Source organism: Pelobates fuscus, chromosome 6 (genome assembly GCF_036172605.1).
Source record: "Pelobates fuscus isolate aPelFus1 chromosome 6, aPelFus1.pri, whole genome shotgun sequence".
Classification (NCBI taxonomy): domain Eukaryota; kingdom Metazoa; phylum Chordata; class Amphibia; order Anura; family Pelobatidae; genus Pelobates; species Pelobates fuscus.
The window spans coordinates 87,135,299-87,156,905 of record NC_086322.1 but is presented as its reverse complement, the minus strand read 5'-3'; the positions used below and the strand labels follow the sequence as shown (position 1 = coordinate 87,156,905).

The following is a 21,607-nucleotide window of genomic DNA, read 5'->3' as shown; positions in this document are numbered from 1 at the left end:
CAAGCTATCTCCACTGGTTCTTGGTGATAAGGCACTTTCTCTCCCCCACAAAGGACAACAGCAGAATAAAGTAAAGTAAAAAAGGTTTTACTGGTTTAAAAATTAATAAGAACAAAGGCACAACGCGTTTCGACCGTGACAGGTCTTCCTCAGGTGCATAATCCATAAATTACATTTCATTCTGTTTTATACACATGAATTAATTAAACAATCCTAAACACATGATTGGTTGGAGGACCATATATGGTCTTTCCGACTTGCCTCTGCCATATTGGGAAGGTCAAATTAATACAAATTCATACAATCTACAAAAAACATTATTATCCAACATTATAACCCTAATTGGGCATCATAAACTATATAAACGTTTACATTAATAGTATAAAAATACTTTGAGAGCCCCCAGTTCTCTTCGAATTTTTCGGCACTTTTTTCCTCATCCGGGATTCCAAGATGGCGATCGGGTGTCTTCCGGTTTTCCTGACGTCATAGCGTCAACGTGATTCGTCCAGACATGTCATGTGATCGGAAGATTCTTCACTTAATCAAATAGTAGAAAAAGTCCTTTTGGCAGCAAGAAGCCATTTTGGAATTTGGCATAAAGTCCTTTTGATAAGCATTTTAAAGGAGAAAACTAGTGATAAAAACAAATGTCAGAAACTGGATAATCAACTGACAAACATATTCGAAAAAACCTTTATAAAGATAGTTAAAGTTAAATGCAAAACTTTCTTCAAACAATTTGACATAATTAAATAATTTTGGTTTGGTCAAATTAAATAAGGGCTGCCATTTCGAAGTCCAAGTTTAGCCCACTTGGAGATAGAGTCTCCAAATTGAAAATCCATCTCATTTCACTACGATTCAGGGTGGACTCAACTTGGCCTCCTCTCCAATGGCAGTTAATTTTTTGGATAGCATAAAAAATAAGCCCAGTAGGGTCTCCTCCATGAACATTGAAAAAATGGGAAGACACATTGTGTTTAAGAAAACCTCAATTTATATTATATATATGCTCACGTATCCTTGTTTTAAGGCTCCTAGAGGTCCGCCCTACATACTGGAGTCCACAAGGACACGTGAGCAAGTACACAACATTCTTACTGTGACAAGTAATAAACAACTTTATTTTGAAAATCTTAGATCCCATTTTTGATTTGAATTCTCCTAGCTGTTTGGGTTTATTTTTAAGGGTTTTACAACCCACACATGCTCCACAATAGTGGAATCCCTTATTTGATATTTTATAATTACTCAGAAAGTTGTCTTTCTGTTTTGGCACGTCTAAATAACTGGATGTTAATTTTTGTTTTAAGTTTTGTGCTCCCCTAAAAAATTAATTTTGGTCTTTCTTCCAAATAGGGTAAATTACTAATTTAAGTGCTCTGTACATACTTTTTTCTCTTTCTTTTTCCTTTATTATGTTTATATGGGGGGAGATTGATAAGACCAGGCATTTTATTAAGGGGTGCCCTCGAAGGCACAAGACAAGGCACAAGGCACAATGAATCTTTATTCTATATGCCTTCCTCTGTCACTGTCTGTATATTTTCTACTACCTAGGCAACCTGTTCAAAACGGTTTGCAAACCCTCTCTTTATCTTACTTTGACCTACTATTTAGATGCAGCTAGCACTTAGGCAACTTGTGTGACTTTTAACCGGTTAACTGCTGCCTGTCAGCAGTCCTTCACAGGTGAGCTACTACTTTGTGCTCCACTGTGGTAAAGCATAAGATAACTCAGTGCAGGCAGCCGTTGTTACACTAGAATATACTGCTAGGTATCTTGGAGAAAAGACTGAGCCAGGTCAGCAACCCCTTATTTTACACTTTACTGCTTGACAACAACCTTAATTTATTATCAATACGCTGCTATGATCTAGGCAGCTTTTGTGATATTTAACTGGCTAATCGCCGTCTGTCAGAAATCTGTCTGAGCTGAACCATTATCTTGGATCTTTCAGAGGTTAAGCACCATAGAACATTATCAATTATTGTATGTTGAGCTTACCCATGTCGTTAGTTGTACTATCATGTAGGGATTTACTTATCCATAAATCTTTTAACTATTGACAGCACTGGTTTAGCAGTCGTCTTATCTCCCCCTCTTGTTACAGCTATTAGTCATATATAATATAGTATCACTTCTTTTACTTGGGAATACACTGATGTTATATTGTAGCAAAACAGTATTGCTTCAGCATTAGTGTTATGTATACACTTTTACAGCTTGTATAAGTAGTCAGAGTTTTACTCACTGTATAGTCTCCACCCACTCCTGTTGTTCATATGATTTTTCTTTAATATATTTTTATTTTAGATTTATTTATTAAAAGTTACTTTTTAAGCATATTATCCTCTCAGTAAATCATACACAGGTAGAATGGCATTTTTTTCTTTTTTTGTTTATTCTCTATGATATACACTAACAGACACACACTAACAGACACAGACACACACTAACAGACACAGACACACACTAACAGACACAGACACACACACTAACAGACACAGACACACACACTAACAGACACAGACACACACACTAACAGACACAGACACACACACTAACAGACACAGACACACACACTAACAGACACAGACACACTAACAGACACAGACACACTAACAGACACACACACACTATCAGACACACACACTATCAGACACACACACTATCAGACACACACACTATCAGACACACACACTATCAGACACACACACTATCAGACACACTAACAGACACAGACACACTAACAGACACAGACACACTAACAGACACAGACACACTAACAGACACAGACACACTAACAGACACAGACACACTAACAGACACAGACACACTAACAGACACAGACACACTAACAGACACAGACACACTAACAGACACAGACACACTAACAGACACAGACACACTAACAGACACAGACACACTAACAGACACACACACACTAACAGACACACACACACTAACAGACACACACACACTAACAGACACACACACACTAACAGACACACACACACTAACAGACACACACACACTAACAGACACACACACACTAACAGACACACACACACTAACAGACACACACACACTAACAGACACAGACACACACACTAACAGACACAGACACACACACTAACAGACACAGACACACACACTAACAGACACAGACACACACACTAACAGACACAGACACACACACTAACAGACACAGACACACACACTAACAGACACAGACACACACACTAACAGACACAGACACACACACTAACAGACACAGACACACACACACACACACAGACACAGACAGACACACACACACACAGACACACACACACACAGACACAGACAGACACACACACAGACACAGACAGACACACACACACAGACACACACACACACAGACACTAACAGACACACACACACACACTAACAGACACACACACACTAACAGACACACACACTATCAGACACACACACTAACAGACACACACACACTAACAGACACACACACTATCAGACACACACACTATCAGACACACACACTATCAGACACACACACACTATCAGACACACACACACTATCAGACACACACACTAACAGAAACACAGACACACACACAGACACACACACAGACAGACACACACACTAACAGACACACACACTAACAGACACACACACTAACAGACACACACTAACAGACACACACACTAACAGACACACACACTAACAGACACACACACTAACAGACACACACACTAACAGACACACACACTAACAGACACACACACTAACAGACACACACATTAACACACACACACACACTAACACACACACACACTAACACTAACACACACTAACACTAACACACACACACACACTAACAGACACACACACACTAACAGACACTCACACACTAACTCACACACACACACTAACTCACACACACACACTAACTCACACACACACACACACTAACTCACACACACACACTAACTCACACACACACACTAACTCACACACTAACTCACACACACACTCAACCACACACACACTGACCCACACACCCACTCACCCACATTAACACTTTTTTTACATTTATTTAAACACCCCCCCCAGCCTCCTTACCTTTGGGAATGCTGGGGGGGGGGGTGTCTCTTCCTCCCTGGTGGTCCAGTGGCTGCTGGGCGGACTGCTGCTGGGCGGGCGGCATTGGCGAGGGAGCACTTCCTCTGAGCTGTCTGCTCAGCTCCCTCGCGCGCCGCAGAGTGAGGCTGGGAGGCGGAGGCGGAATATGACGTCATATTCTGGCTCCCAGCCTCACTCTGTGGCGCGCGAGGGAGCTGAGCAGACAGCTCAGAGGAAGTGCTCCCTCGCCAATGCCGTCTGCCAGCGCCGCCCGCCAGCGCCGCCCGACCGCCCAGCAGCAGCCCAGCATGTCTTGTTAGCCGCAAGGCTAACAAGACATTTGCCTTGGGCATTTGGGAAATGCCCTGGAAAATGCCGCCCAAGGCAAATGCCTTGTTTGCCTCGCGGCTAATACGCCCCTGCTGCCGGAGCTCCGTGTGTATGCGACCGCTCTCTGCTCCCTTCAAGTTTTGGTAAGTTTTGTAAACACAAATATGGTTTTGAACTTTTTTTTGTGTTTTTGTTTATTATTTTTTTATTATTATATAAGACCCTGAACTGTAGAAGTGATACTTTTTAGTCTGTCTGTAGTGCATTAAGGTGATTAGCAGTTAAGTCTTCATATATGAGGGTGATAAATTTGAGATAAATTAAGCTATGTAGTACCCCAGCATCTTAACTGATATAGCTGGAACCCCCTGTATAGTTTCCATTCTTGGGATTTTATTCCTTATGGTGTTCACCCATCACTCTTCACCTCTTCTCCCCCAACGTGCTTTTTTTTTTTTTTAAACACCCCCTTTCTCAAAAAAGTGCCCCTATCACATGCATAGCTAATTGATCTTATTGTACCATGTTGTGTGTTATGTCATAATTAACAATAAGATAAGTGATGTAAGTCAATGCACGGTAATTCTATTTCGAATAAATTGTACATGTGGATTTTATTATCTGCACCCTGCTCTACCAGCTAACACTCACCTACCTGTAAAGCTGTTGCTTAAGCATCCATTCAGCATTTTTTCCTCTTTCTTTTTCTTTCCAGGAGATGCCTTGCAATATTGCATGTGAAGGCCAAGTGGCATTAGAATGTGATTTAGTGTGCCAGGAAATGAAGAAAAAAGGAATGGAGGTAAATTCACCCTGTAAATTGCTTCTCCTTAGAGTTTCCTAAAAAAGATACTACTATTAAATGTAAAATTCTAACATTGTGCATTGCTCAAGATTTGCCTTTTGTTTAGCTAATTTGCATTGCTTTGTTGCTGTGGAAAGACTTTAACTGAATTAATAACTGCATATCCCATGTCATCGTGGCATGACAGCCATATTGTATTTTAAATTATTTGAAAATGGTGCCTTATAAACAATTGTAAATATTCTAAACCATCAACTTCTGCACTGCTTAACCTTCTAACAAAGGTAGGATGTGTCAGTAGCTGGGATTTAACGTGGTTATGGTGTATTGACAGGTCAAGTGATTTTGGTGTGAGCAGGGTTAAATGCCTACTCACATAATAGAGCCCCCTAGGTGTCAGCTGGGGCCAGTTTTAGGGCCTTTAGACTTGGCAGATGAGTCTTTAAATATAGCTCTTTAAATGGGGATTTAAATCTCCATAGATGGCAATGCTGTGTGAGCAACAGTAAATTTCTGCTCACACTATGAAACCTCAGTTTTGAATAACCCCTTAAGGACACAACTTCTGGAATAGAAGGGAATCATGACAGAATATTTCCGGCATAAGGGGATAGATACCCGGGGCTCCCCTCTGCCAGCTGGTGCCATTTTTAGTGGCCCCAGAGTAACCGACGAGCTGTATGCAACGCTGCATACAGTCCTTTAAGTTCACGGCTGAGTGATCCCACTCTCACAGTGATCCCACTCAGCTGCAATGTTTGTGGGCTGCAGGCTGCTGAAGGGAGACCCCAGTGTCTGAACACACCCTGACAGAGCCTCAGTGCATGTCCCCAAGATGATTGTGATCAGTACTGTGCTATATCCTCTGCCCAGCACCAATCACAGTGTAATTGGCTGAGGAAGCATGCTATATTCATTATTACAGCCAGTAGATGGTGGTAACATACCACTTTCTACTGTTTAAACTAGGGAGCCTATCTGCTGATATCATTACTCATTAACAGAGGGTTTGCTTTAGTGTAGGGTTGGCATTTGGGTAAAGGTTAATGCTATTTTAGGGTTAGGGATAATGTAGGGGTAATGTTAGGATAGGTATACATTTAGTGTTTGTGTAAGAGGGTACGGGATAGAGTTGGTATAGTTATAGTTTGGCAGTTGGCAAGATTAGCATTAACGGGACACTATAGTCACCAGAACAACTACAGCTTAATGTAGTTGTTCTGGTGAGTATAATAGCTCCCTTCAGGCATTTTCAGAGAAAAGGCAGTGTTTACATTGCCCATAGGGACACCTCCAAGTGGCCACTCCTTAGATGGCCACTGGAGGGGCTTCCCGACACAGGGCTGCACAGTAAGCAGCCCTGCCGTTCAGTGTCCCCACGCTTTGCATGGATACACTGAATTTTCCTCATAGAGATGCATTGATTCAATCCATCTCTATGAGGAGGTGCTGATTGGCCAAAACAGTGTTTGGCCCCACCACCTTGCCGATTTTAGCCAATCCAATGCTTTCCCCCCAAGGGGGTGTGGCCAGCACCGGCAGACCCGTGGAAAGCTGAAAATAATGTGAGTTTTAACCCATTCTGAAGGGCCAAGGCTGGGGGGCAAGCCACTTAAATGGCGGTTTTTCACTATAAGGTCAGGAATACATGTTTGTGTTCCTGACCCTATAGTGATCCTTTAACTGCTAAAAATTAATTTAGACCCTAGGCCTATGTGGAGCATTTAACAATCAGGACTGATACATTAATCTAGATGTAGTTCTTTGTCTCTAGTTGCACTGGATATGTAAACATTATCCTAAGCAAAAATGTGGAAAAAAATATTTTGTTTTCCTTATTTGTAACATTTTATTCACACTTAAAGCTTTTTCTGCCCATTTAAAAAAAATATTTACAGTATGTTTGGAGGCACTAAAAGAAAAATCCTTAAATTAATTAAATTAATGTGAAAGAAACACATTGCGCAAATTCTAGGTTTCAAATTGTAATTTGGATGAAAACTTGAACAATTGGCTCTGTCCTTAAAGAATTTAAGATATGTTAAAGACTAAGAATAATAGAAAAGCCGATTTATATTGCCATATTGAATATGCGGATGCAGATCATTTTTAATCCATCAGATTTTAGCATATGTATAGAAATGTAATAACCCATACGCTTGTTGCAATATTTACATCTCACTAATAGCAGCCTTCAGGGAATACAGCCACAAGAGGCTTACCAAAGGCAGTAGAATGAGTAAGTGATATGGGGAGTCAATAGTGTGAGGTGAGCGGATAGGTATGGATCTGAAATACACAACAGAAAGGACACGAGCAAGGACAGGGCCTAGTTTGGACTCCTACATTTCTTATAGCAGGCCAGGTCTCTCTTCAGGTGCAGAATGGACCCTAAATCTAACTCAGACCGTTTCTAGGCTCCATTTGGACTTCCAGTGTAGTTTGCAGTATTTGATATCAGATGACTGGAATGGTTTTAGATAGTGATACAATAGTTATTCAAATGGTCCATTAATAATTCTACACAATTACAGTTTTTGTATTCTGCATTATTCATGAATATCTCATTGCCTGCATCACTGTTGTCCGTGGCTCACATCACACCTTATGCTGATTATGCCAATAATTGACTGCATAACGTGTAGCATACCTGAATTGAAATAAGAAACTGAAATCTCAGCATCACACTGGATACGTTAAGTGATCAATCATTACATTACAAATATTCTAAAACACACTGGGAAAGATTTTGAAGCCCTTGGGAGAAAGTTTTAAACCACGGGATTAAACAAATCTACAAGCTTTCCGTTTTTGTTTTAATGAATGTGCTTATTCAGCGAGACACTTGTTGAAATACTTTCAAAATCACTTTTATTCCTTTGTGTTCTTTTCTATTAATTCCGAAAACCATACTTTTATTACCTTTTGTCTAACTTTAAAGTGACATTTGTGTATTTAAAGATTTTTCTGTACAGAAAACAAGGCATGCAAGGTATGTCATTGTTATTTCCTGTTTAATTTTACAGCTCAAAGCCAAAGAAGAAAGAGCTGCTATGGAAGAAGAAAAACGTAGACAGCAGGTACAGGATATACATAGAGCAAGAGTCTGTGTGATAGGTGCAGTAATGGGAAGATGGCTTTTTATTTAATGATTTTGTGTAGTCTGTTACTTCTACGACCTCAAGCGCCTCATTTGTCATGCAGTTGTAAAAACCTGCAAGATAAATGTATCTGGTAAGTGTCTACAGGAGAATTGTTAATTATGGCATGGAATTAGGTTGTCATTTGCCGTCAGTCATAGCCACCTTTGATTAAATTAAGTTAATATTATCCAGGGGCTGAAGCCAGGTGGCTGAGAAGGGTCATCAAGTGTTGCTTTGGGTTCAAACACAGAGTGTTTCTGGAACCTAGCAACACTCCTTCTGAATCTCAAATATATTCCAACACAGTCAAAAAGAGTCAAAACAGCTACATAACAGCATTCCATCAATTTGAAAGTTGTGATAGAGTACCTTACGCCCACTCTCCTTGCTAACACTGGCTGATAACTGCATAAGCTTTTTTTAATGGCATTTTTGATCTTGAAAAAAAAATTGTGGGGCCAATCCTGCCTAAAGTGTCCCTTCAATGTCTGTTACAATGGTATGTTTAATTCTGTTGTACTGTCATTGTAAATCAGTGTAGGAATGTGTGTATGACTTATGCACAAAGAATATTATTCTGTCATGCTACTCTGTGTCTGAGCCTGCGCCAAAGACTCTTTAAGCTGCATTTTTGTAGTGGTTACACAAAACGTTATATGAGTGTTAGTCACATGCTAGGGATTTATTGGATATCCATAATACTACCACTACAAGCAATGGTAGGGCTAGAATCGACTGTGAGAACCAAGCTACTTCATGGTGCCTTCCCACCTCCTCCCCCTTCTGCCCTGGACTAGATATCATTAAGCTAATCCTTGTCTTTCTATTGTTTTCTGTGGGATTGATAAGACTCCAAAAACCTATGTTTAGAATGAGTTTTTGGGATTTGTATTTCAGCCCTCAAAAGCAATTTCATACATGCAAAATCGTGAAGGAAAGTGCTCCAAATAAAAAATATGTTAAGCAGCTTCTATCACCCTGCTACTACACTCTGTAGATAAACAAGATTATCAAAGATAGGAAGGAACCTGTATAGCCTCCTGAGACCCAACCCATTAACTTCTGTCCTCTGGACATTTCGTTCACCTGCTCCTCCTTTTATTCTTTTGAGCTACTCTTATCAATCCCTGCAGTATTGTAAAGAGGGCATCCTGGGCTTTCCAGTGATGTCATGTGATCGGCTGGGATCCTGGGAAGATCCTCTTCATTAAAAATGGATGGCCTATTGGTTCCCAGGAGGATAGATGGCATTTAACCACAGTGAAAATGCATATTATACAAGTAATTAGGTGATGTGAAGTGTCCACGACATTTATCTACGGCAATATTTAGCAAACTGCTGTAGTTAATCTGCAGACAGTGCAGAGGCGAGGACAGGGCACATCCTTGCTCTATAACGTACAGAGGGAGTATAGTGTACGTTGTTTTGAAATGCTCCTTTAAATTCCAACAACAGCTGGAGCCGCTCAGCTGCACAGACCGATTCCCCTACCTGTTTTAGTTGTTGTCGCTTTCAATTAGCTGCATATTGCTGTGGTCGCTTTGAACTAGCTGAGCACTGCTGTGCTCATCACATTTGGTTGTAATCTTGATCCTATAACACTATGTTTTGCTCCAGGCTGAACTCGAAGCATTTGAAAACAGACTTAAAGGAAAACGGAAGAAGAACAAGAGAAAGGATGAAGTGGAAATCCAGCCGTCTGCATGGCAAAAATACAGAAACTACATACTAATGCCTTTATGCGGCGTTGTTCTTGCTGTGTTTACACTGTATCTCACGCAAGTTAATGTCTGAAATATATACTTTAATTAGAATTCTCATTGTTGGCATACTCAGAAGAAGAGATACTGTAACTATTGAAAAATACTGTAGATGAGGGCGTTTATATACGTAGATCTATTAGTGCTAAATAAAATGTACAACATAACTGAAAAAATATATCCATGACATGAAAAAGAAGTTTCTAGCTTCGTTATAGTTAAGGTTTAAAGAAAAACTTTTATTTCTCCCAGGTTGATGCAGAATGCTGCCTATTCAAAGTTATTAGTAGAATGTGATTGGATAAATAAGGCCTTGGGTCTGCCATTTGTTTACACACCATTGATTTGCTTACCTGTGGTTTCTGGATAAAAGAAAATTGCTTCTTGGCAATTTAAGAGATTGAAGAGATGTTGTTCTGTTCAAAAGAGTTTCTTTGTTTATTAGAAGGTTACAATCTTGAAAAAGTTGTATTACTTGGATTCATTGTGACACTTAAGCTTGACCGCAATATCTAACTCAATGAGTGGTAGAAATACTTTAAATAAATAAAATGGCCATGTAGGGTGAGTAGTAAATTTTGTATTAAGCATAGATTTGTATATTGTATCACATTAACCTCTTTCATTTGTATGTAGGTAGAAGCTAAATCGGTTCACCATTGTCGATAGTTTCCCCATGTTGATTTGGAAATCACTTTGGCTAATGTGATTCAGTATTTTCATTGTGATTTATGAAAGAACACTGATGGTCTGTACCGAAATAAAACTGAACCTACTGTGCTGTAATAGAAATAGTTGTTTGGGAATTTATTTAGATTCCCTTCCATCCCCCCCTGTAAAACCCCCCCAACAATTTAGGTTTGTAATTTTGGATTTGAACCTGCAATCATTCACCAAAGACATTGAATTTTGAAATGCCTGTTATATGCCACATCATATAAAATGTTTGAGTTTTTAATGTTTGCTTTTACTGTTTTTGTTTGTTTGTTTGTTTGTTTGTTTTATTTCTCAGGCACAGTTATTTGAAAGAAATCTGTGAAACCGGAGTTTGGGTTGAATTAAAAGGCGGCTAAATTTAATTGGGGAGCTGTCACTTCACAGAATTTTCTAATATTATATTTACTTATTCCAGTAATTAGAAAATAAGTATTTAAATGTAGAATTTCACACCTCTGTATCCTGCATCTGGGCACCTCCATCTTAGCTTCTGCCAGTAATTGTTATAAGCTATGTCCTTTGTGGCTGCCCGTCGGCATGGAGAAAGTAAACAATGTTTTTTATTTCTCCTCCTTATTTGCATTGTTTGCCCTGATTTTGCCTTGTTTGAACTGGACGTGATGTAAATTGCTAAATCTTTCATATTAATTAAAAAGAAAACCAAGTATCACATGAAAAAACGTAACACAAGTTATAGGTGATTTTTAATGAGTTATTCGCTAAACTCATTTTTTTGGCAAACTAACCAAATGTCAAAACTGATCTAAAAATAGCTGGTCAGGTCTTGACTTGGCTTATTTGCCCCAATTTTACTGTCCTGATTTAATCTGTTTATTTTTTTTTGTTTATTTTTTATTTATTTTTTCCAGTTATGTCATTTCCCAAAAAGTGAAAGTTCTCCTTTAAAGCTGTTAATGCGGCACTGTCACCTCCCACCCTAAAAAAAATTGTATTGCATTATGATAAAATCAAATTCTGAAAAATCCCCAGATGCTGACAGTGCGGCTTTAAGTTGATCATTGTCTCCTATCAGTCACAATTGTTTTTTTTAGGCACAGTGTAACTTGAAAATGGGATTCAAACAGAATGTAAAACTTTACATAACTGCATGCTAAACATAGTTACATAGGCTGAATAGAGCCATTCGCCCATCAAGTTCAGCCTTTCTATGAATGCCTTGTATTTATCCATTTAGTATATGCAAAGTTTTGCGTCCAATGCACAGGTCATGCTGTTATGTGTAATTATATATTTCTAATGGAATATGTTGGGGGATATAAAACATTTAATATGCCCTCTTCACTCTCCTGCAGAAGAAAGAAAGGACTTTGTGTTGAATCTTTATTGAATGTTATGTAGGCTGTATTATTCCAATAAATCTTTTAGAACATTCTGTATTCGTCTGCATATTATTATAAGTTACATGGTGAATGCACATTTACCGGAATCCCCTGGCACTTCAAAATAACAATAAGGCATTAGCATACATGTGGTTAAATTGTATTCCTATGTTACATAGTTACATAGCTGAAAAGAGACTTGCGTCCATCAAGTTCAGCCTTCCTCACATATGTTTTTTGCTGTTGATCCAAAAGAAGGCAAAAAAATGTCATTTGCATTACAACCGAGCGGGTCAAATGTAACATGCCATATTACATGCAGGCTGCACCTGTTACACACACATGGCATTGTTGACATACAGCGCCTGTGGCACATTATATTGGATATCCTTCTGACAAAGTGTCGTTCATCGTTATCCATGCCACTCACATGACCGCTACATCATATCCAGTAGCCACTTGACACCCATTTAACAGAACCCACATGATTATCAAATACAGGGTGATGTGTATATACATTATAGGATAGACACGTCTATTATACACGTCAACAGCATGCATATCACATACAGCATCTACATGACACATGTGTAATACAGAGCTCACATGCTACCAATGTCACATTTTGCACCAATGTTTCATATACAAATCTGATCCAATAGGGATTGTGGTATATGGGAATGGTGCTTTTCCATCCTATGTGCTCTGTAAGTTGAAACTTTGAGGAAAGAAGAAAGGAAACCATATGGAGACAATCATGGAGCAAGTTTGCTATCCTTTTCTCTACATAGCATTGATGTATCAGAACAAATCTTGATGGTCTAAACTCTCTTAGCCACTTTCACAAAACGTATCCTTTGATAAGGACTCCTGCTATTCAGTTTTCGCTCTGCCTTAACTTGCAGCCAGACTGTATACATGTGTTCAGTGGTACCAGGTTACAATCATACCATATTTATGTAACAACACTCAAGTTAATTTCATGATATGAAATAAATAAATAAAACAGAAATTTGATTATTTTCCCAAAACTGTGCAATATAAGGTCCAGCAAAGTCAGTTGATTATATTATTTTTTAAAGTAAGATTAATTTGAAGAGCTGACCATCATAGCTCTGCTTGTGGAGCTTGTTATACACTTGGATACACCAACAATATGGAATGTCTAGAAAAGAGGGACATTAGGATAGAAAAGAGGGACAGAGGGATGGATTTGGGTTCAAAAAGCGACTATCCCTCCGAGATAGACAGTTGGAAGGTGTTCAATCCCCTATCTTATAGAGAAAAGTGCTGCACATACTATTTGTGTAATACAGTTTCAATTTTTAAGTAGTAACCTAAGAGTCTTATATTTAGTGTCAGATACTTTAGAGGTCAACAATGAATTCAGATCGATGGCTATGGATTTAAAATATATTACTGTAGAAGCGGTACGATGGCAACCTTAATCTCCTCTCAGAACATTTGAGATAATTTAGCATTTATATTAGAAAATGTAATTGGTGTCTAGAAATAGATTGCTCGGCTTACAGCTACGAATCTGGATATGGAAAACATTTCTCAAGTTACAGTAATTATTTAAATTATTTTTAATGAAGATTAGCATTTCAAGGATCACACTAAATTAAAATTTTCAATAAAAAAAAGAGATGTTTTCTTAAGTGTCCAGACTATCTGATGAAACATTATAACAGAAATCGGTAAGATAATACAGTCTGAACATGATATAACTTCTATATGGATAAATTGGGTGACTTGGGAGGCCATTGGCAGATGAGAATTCAATACAGATACAGTCATGTATTTTGGAATACGGAATCCACAAGCCACTTACACATTAAAAGAGATTGAGTTAGTGATAACATTAAATAAAAAGCGCTTGGAAACAGTTATAGATGACAAACTAGGCAACCGTATGCAATGCCGGTCTGCCATTGCAAAAGCTAGTAAGGTGCGTTCATGTATAAAAAAAAGAAATTGATTCACGTAATTAAACTCAACCGTAATTTTTGCCTCTTTATAAGAACACACCTTGAATACGCAGTGCAATTATAGGCACCAGTTTAAAAAAACGTATTGAAGAACTAGAAGAAGTGCAGAAGTGAGTTACAAATTAGTAAGGGGTGGAAAACAGTATATTAGGCTAGAAAGCTGTATTTGTTTTCTTTAGAAAAAAAAGAAAAGGGCTCATCAGAGGGGATATGATACAAATATATACAGGGTTAGTACAAACCACTATATGCTAACCTGTTCACCTATTGACACTGTAAGAGAGGAAAGGTTTCCTTACAGTAAGAACAATAAAGGTGTGGAATTCTCTACCTGAAGAGGTTTTCTTATCAGATTCTATAAATATTTTTTAAAAGACCTGGATGTCTTTGTTTTTTTTTCTCTTTCTCTTTCAAAAATTCAATATGCATTAATATAATTAATCAAAGTTTGCAGGAATCTATGATCTACAAACGTTCTTTGTCTTAGGTATGAGCATAACCACCTAGCAAAAAAGAAAAGAATTAAAGGACCCAACAGTAAAGGGGAACAAGGAAATATTTAATTCATAAAGACATGAGATGGACTTGAAAACGTTTGCATACTGCACACAGCTAAACAGATAACAAGGCAACATGTATAAGCTTAAGAAAGTATCAAATAGACACTGAAACTGGAACATTCTAAATTGCAACAAAATAAGTTCTGTAAAGAAAAATGAAACATTGTAACAAGTCTCAGAGCAGATTCTTTATGCAGGGAACCCCTGAAAATTCAATATTGCAGATACTACTAGAATCCAATCTTCCTATTTCGGTGGATCCTTGGTTTGTTGGTCTTGTCTTGGAGTACGGTTATAGTCTGTAAAAACACAGGTGGTTATGCTCCTCCCTAGGACAAAGAAAGTTTGCAGATCATAGATACCTGCAAACTGATTTGTCCTCTAGGAGGCATAACCACCTAGCAAAGCTAGTGGGAAGAATAGCACACACCTGATGGTGGTCTTAAGAAACTTAAGGTGTTCAACTTCTGATGGCCTCCAGTAAAATCTAACAAAGGTTTTACTGGATAACCACAATGCAGTTTTCAAGATACTAGGGAGAGGGAAGGCCCTTTGCTGCTGCTTTAGTAGCCGAGGCGCCGATAATAGAGTGGCCTTTGAACACAGAAACATCAAAACCAGCCGAAGACATGGCAGAAAGAAGACAAAACCTCTAATTGTATTATCATTGGCTGGACAAAAGGGATTCCTTGATGTAGCATGTAAGCTCCCTCTAGCATGTAAGCTCATTGGGCAGGGCCCTCAACCCCTCTGTTCCTGTGTGTCCAACTTGTCTGGTTACAACTACATGTCTGTTCGTCCACCCATTATAAAGCGCTGCGGAATTTGATGGCGCTATATAAATAACATAATAATAATGTAATAAATAATTGACTGATATTTCTAAACGCAGCAGAAAGGTCAAGGTACGATTTGAAATGAACTGACTAAACATAAGTCTGGTTTAGAAGGATCTTGAACCAAATCCAATTCCACTGGACCTGGGGAAATATGAGTGTTTTTTTGTCTCCCTTTTAGTATAATATGGAACCCTCCCGGGGCCGGGGTCTGAGAAAACCGTGGTTCTGAAATATGGATTTGAGTTAACTCAGCTCCTCTAGCTGCCAAGGCCAAAGGCAGCAGAGAATCCAACTTAATAGCAGTCTATCTTAAATCAATTTTAGCATTAATCAAAGAATTAAGGAAATTTAATAGGAGGTCTACATCGCAATTAGATGTGTAACATGGAGTATATGAGGGGCAGACTTACCATATTTTTCGCTCCATAAGACGCACCTAGTTTTTAGAGGAAGAAACCCAGAAAAAAAATATTCTGAACAAACTGCCCCATAGTGTTTCTTACTATGGGACAGTTTGTTCAGAATATTTTTTTTCTCCCCTGTCCCATAGTGTCCCCCCCTCCCATAGTCTTCTCCCCCCCTCCCCATAGTCTTCATCCCCCCTCCCCACAGTCTTCATCCCCCCTCCCCATAGTCTTCACCCCCCCCCCTCCCCATGGTCTTCATCCCCCCTCCCCATGGTCTTCATCCCCCCTCCTCATACTCTTCATCCCCCCTCCCCATACTCTTCATCCCCCCTCCCTCCCCATAGTCTTCATCCCCCCCTCCCTCCCCATAGTCTTCATCCCCCCTCCCTCCCCATAGTCTTCATCCCCCCTCCCTCCCCATAGTCTTCATCCCCCCCCTCCCCATAGTCTTCATCCCCCGCCTCCCTCCCCATAGTCTTCATCCGCCCTCCCCATAGTCTTCATCCCCCCCTCCCTCCCCATAGTCTTCATCCCCCCCCTCCCCATAGTCTTCATCCCCCCCCTCCCCATAGTCTTCATCCCCTCCCCTCCCTCCCCATAGTCTTCACCCCCCCTCCCTCCCCATAGTCTTCTCTTCTCTCCCATACTGTCCCCCTCCCCTTGTCCCATACTGTCCCCCTCCCCTTGTCCCATAATTACTTACCTGTCTTGAAGCGTGGGCTGGCAGCACAGGGCGCACCGCGGTACTGGAACTTCAATTTCAGGTTCCGGTTTCCGGCGGGACTGAAAGGAAGTGTGCACACTGAGCTGAGTGCGCACTTCCTTTCAGTCCCGCCGGAAACCGGAACCTGGAAATGAAGTTCCAGTACCGCGGTGCGCCCTGTGCTGCCGGCCCACTCTTCAAGACAGGTAAGTAAAGCTTCATATTCGCTCCATATGACGCACAGACATTTCCCCTCACTTTTGAGGGGGAAAAAAGTGCGTCTTATGGAGCGAAAAATACGGTATAACCCTTTTAGTAATCTCAAGTACAGAGCATCCTGAGTAAGGTTAGGGATAAGGAAATTGAAAGCAGATCCATATGTCTTGATAGTACTGACCGCTAAACCAGAATGGAACTCAAGGGTAAGAAATTCTAAAGCCAATGGAATGATATCCGATTCCTGAGAAGTAGATAGAAAAGAAACCTCAGCTGCGGAAGCTTGAGCAAAAGATCGCTGGTTCCCTGAAAGCAGTCCACAGTCATGCCCAATGGGATCTTGGTTCCCTTGACAAACTGATGGATCAAGGGGTACCAGGATCTGGAGGTCCATACTGGGTAAAGGAGAACTAAACTCTGTACCCTGTCCCTGCAGGTCTTCTCCAGAACTTTCATCAGTAAAGATGGAGGGGGGAAGGCATAAGGGCCTGGACCATCTGTCCATTGGAAAGACAGTGCATCTATTTTCCAAGCTCCCTTTGTCCAAATCCTGGAGACAAACCTGGGAGTTTGTGCAGACCTTTGGAATGCAAACAGATCTACTTGTCTCTGGCCAAAATTGCTTTCTATCCGTTGGAATAGAGCAATCTTTAATTGAATCGTTGCCAGAGAAAAACTCTGGCGAGAGAGAGAATCTGCGAGCTCGTTTGCTTCTCCTGGAACATATTCTGCGTAAACCCGAACTTTGTTTGCTAAAGTCCAAGACCAAAGATCTTGAGCCTCCAAATTAAGACCACTTGATCTTGTGCACCCTCTGTGATTTATATAAGCCACCACTGTCCTGTTATCCTATTGGACTTTTACCGATGTCGGTATCTGGTTTAGAGGAACTAGGCCCTGGAGAACTAATGTTATTGCTCTTAACTCCAAGATGTTTATATGAAGGAGTCTCTCTCTTGGTCTGACTAAATTCCTCTTATCGCGTTCTGGGTTGAAAATACACCCCAACCGTGATTTGAGGCAGCTGATGTCAGAGTAACTGCAAACTGCTGCTCTAACAGGGGATGAGGAAGTGGGATTTCTAACCCCCGAATAGACTTACACTCTTCTCTGACCTTCTGTCACGGTTCTCGCCGCGACATCCAGACTGCAAGTCGAGGTCGCCCCAGAAATACCCGATGAGGGATTTGAACCCAGGTACCTTGCTATCCTGAACCTGCTATTTTGCCTCTGAGCCACCATATCAGCTCTAGAGATAGCCAGAAGTACATCTTGCCTTGTATCCAGCACTGGGGGCTGGCCGTTATCTGTGGCTGCTCCAATACTCTCGCACACCTGAAGCTGATGGCCGTTAGCCAGGTATATAACCCTGCCTCTCCCAGAAGGCAGGGTCAGTTCATTGACTCTGGTTCCTGTTATTCCGTGTTCCTGTTGTCCTGTTGGTTTTCGGCTCCTGACCTTGGCTTTGTTCTTGTTGATCCTGTATTCTGGCATCCTCTGACCTCCGGCTTACCCACGACGATTCTCCTGCTCTTGTCCTTGTCTGTACTTCGACCCGGTGATCCTGAATCAGCCCCCGTGCACAGACTCACAGGCCAGGTGAGTTCTTCCCTGACCACCTCGGCCTGTGTTTAATTGCAAGGGTAAGCACATCTCTGCAAACTGGACTCCCACCAAGGTAAGCCGTGACAGAATGAACTGACCATAATGGAGTCTGCAGAGATGTCTCAATTGCTTACCCAGCAAGTATCCAGTCTGGCCCAGACTGTCTTGGAGCTGCAGCGAGAAGTCAGTTTTCTTAAAGGCACGGTACGCCCAGCCCTGGAACCTGGTTATCCTGAACCATTTACCGTTATGCCGGAGAAATTTGATGGTAACCGTGCTTCCTTCCTGTGCTTCAAAACAGATTGTGAATTGGTGTTTTCCCTGAAGTCTCGGACTTATGCTAATGACTTCATAAAGGTCCGAGCAGCTATTAACCTGCTGTCGGGAGAAATCAAACAATGGGCACATGAAAGGTTGCAGTCTCAGAGTCCTGTCCTTGCTGGATGGGATGCTTTCATGACTGCCATGGAGGCACAGTGCAAGATTTCTAGCAAGACCGCTGTACCTAAACCAGCACCACGTCCCAGAGGATCCCAGATTCCAAGAAACAAAGGGAACCTATACCATTACCACAATCCCGTGCTGCCTCCTTATGCTCCTGTTCCTAGGGAGGTCCCAGAACAACCCTACCTTCCTCTTGATTCTGATGAACCTATGGAAATAGGATTGGTCCAGCGCAAGGTGACTACTGAAGAAAGAGACCGGCGGAGAAATCATGGTCTTTGTTTTTATTGTGGTGAAAGAGGGCACCTTATCTCACACTGCCCAATTCGCCCACATCGGCCAGAAACCGTTCAAGTTGGGGTTGTGCATACCCATCCGGCCAAGTCTGCACCTCTGCCTGAGACACGCCAAAGTCACTGTCAGTCTGGTCCACGCTCCGTGACACATATGAGTACTCAGACCACGGTAGTTAATACTACCTGTGTTTCTCTAAAATCAGATACCAGTGCCTCTGAAGTATCTCTGCCTCCAGTCCCGGAGACTTCTGTACCTCTTCTTGAAGAAACTGCTGTTCAAGCAAGCACCACTTCCTACCTGCCCAGAGGAGAATTACCTACCAATGCACATAAGGAAAAAGGTACAGAGAGACTGACTCCTGGGATCAAGGTACTTACAGCCTCCTCCAAGTCTGGTACCATAAAATCCCAGGATGTAAAAAGACTCTGCTCTGGATACCTGAATGATAAAGACTACCTGAGTGAGATTGAGACCGAAGATGAATACGATTTCCAAGCAGAGCCTGTTCACGCCCGGAGGGCGTTCTTGACGGGGGGGTACTGTCACGGTTCTCGCCGCGACATCCAGACTGCAAGTCGAGGTCGCCCCAGAAATACCCGATGAGGGATTTGAACCCAGGTACCTTGCTATCCTGAACCTGCTATTTTGCCTCTGAGCCACCATATCAGCTCTAGAGATAGCCAGAAGTACATCTTGCCTTGTATCCAGCACTGGGGGCTGGCCGTTATCTGTGGCTGCTCCAATACTCTCGCACACCTGAAGCTGATGGCCGTTAGCCAGGTATATAACCCTGCCTCTCCCAGAAGGCAGGGTCAGTTCATTGACTCTGGTTCCTGTTATTCCGTGTTCCTGTTGTCCTGTTGGTTTTCGGCTCCTGACCTTGGCTTTGTTCTTGTTGATCCTGTATTCTGGCATCCTCTGACCTCCGGCTTACCCACGACGATTCTCCTGCTCTTGTCCTTGTCTGTACTTCGACCCGGTGATCCTGAATCAGCCCCCGTGCACAGACTCACAGGCCAGGTGAGTTCTTCCCTGACCACCTCGGCCTGTGTTTAATTGCAAGGGTAAGCACATCTCTGCAAACTGGACTCCCACCAAGGTAAGCCGTGACACCTTCTTGGAGAGAGAATTTTGATTCCCAATGACCACCCTGTCTTAATCGATTCCCTAAAAACTGCTGACTTCTTCTGCAAAGTAAAGTTTAATCATCGTAGACTGGGGTGACTAGGGGTTTGGGTCACCTGGGGGAGGGGACATTTTTTTTTTAGGTCTTTTAGCCTTTTGGTAGATAACTCCCTAATACCGTGGGAATTAGGGAGTTATCTACTAAGCGGCTGCAATAGAAGTTCCGAAATTCCAAAGTGCCGAATTTCCGAAGTGTCGAAGTTTCGAAGTCTTGACGTGCCGAAGTCCCGAATTCTGAAAATCCCGAATTTCGGAATGCCGAGCTGAACCGAACCGAAAATTTTCCCCATGCACATGCCTAGTGTATGTTCAGTAAGTGAGTGTGTATGTGTGTCTGTTTGTCAGTGAGAGTGTATGTTCAATAAGTTCGTATGTCTCTGTATGACTATCTGTGTATGTATTCAAAAGGAATAAACGCAGGCAACACTCCAATAGTAATAATGGCAGATTTATTGATAGGTGAACCACCCCAAAGAAAGTGCAACGTTTCGGCTCAGCAGAGCCTTATTGCATGATTAAGGCTCTGCTGAGCCGAAACATCACACTTTCTATGGGGTGGTTCACCTATCCATAAATATACCATCCTTACTATTGGAGTGTTGCCTGCGTTTATTCCTTTTGAGGACTTTACTGGTAGATCCAGTGATGTCTGCCTGACCCGGAGCATCTACCACTGTGGATGGCCGGAGCATTTACACGGTATCAGTGTGCAGGGTTCTCTGTTTGTCTGTGTATGTATGTCTCTGTATGCCTTGTCTGTATGTCTCTTTATGACTGTCTGCGTATGTATGTCTCTATATGCCAATCTCTATGTTTCTTTATGTCTGTGTCTGTATTTTTGTGTGTGCCTGTATCTGTATGAATGTATGTCTGTGTTTGTACGACAATGTACCTGTATGTGTAGATTGTATGACTGTGTTTGTTTGATTGTGTGCCTTTTATGACTGTGTGTCTGTATATCTTTGTGACTGTGTGCCTGAATAATTATGTCTATGTGCTTGTATGTCTGTATGTTTGTGTATTTGTGCATGTATGTATTTTTGCCTGTATCTATGTCTACAGAAAGGGACTGACGTGGAAGTAAGAAATACATAAGAGGGGTTGTATGGGACACACTAAAGGGGTGTGTAA

General features: G+C 41.2%; 1 protein-coding gene across 2 annotated transcripts in view; it reads left to right on the top strand.

Moving 5' to 3' along the window:
* NFXL1 (nuclear transcription factor, X-box binding like 1) overlaps window positions 1–11,737 on the top strand; it is a 70,874-nt gene extending 59,137 nt beyond the window's left edge. For both annotated transcript variants that reach the window (XM_063457926.1, XM_063457925.1), the window contains exons 21-23: window positions 5,179–5,265; window positions 8,295–8,348; window positions 10,030–11,737. In XM_063457926.1, coding sequence (XP_063313996.1) covers window positions 5,179–5,265; window positions 8,295–8,348; window positions 10,030–10,206 — 318 coding nt within the window. In that variant the 3' untranslated portion in view covers window positions 10,207–11,737. The remainder of the gene's footprint in view (window positions 1–5,178; window positions 5,266–8,294; window positions 8,349–10,029) is intronic.
* Window positions 11,738–21,607: the final 9,870 nt, after the last annotated feature.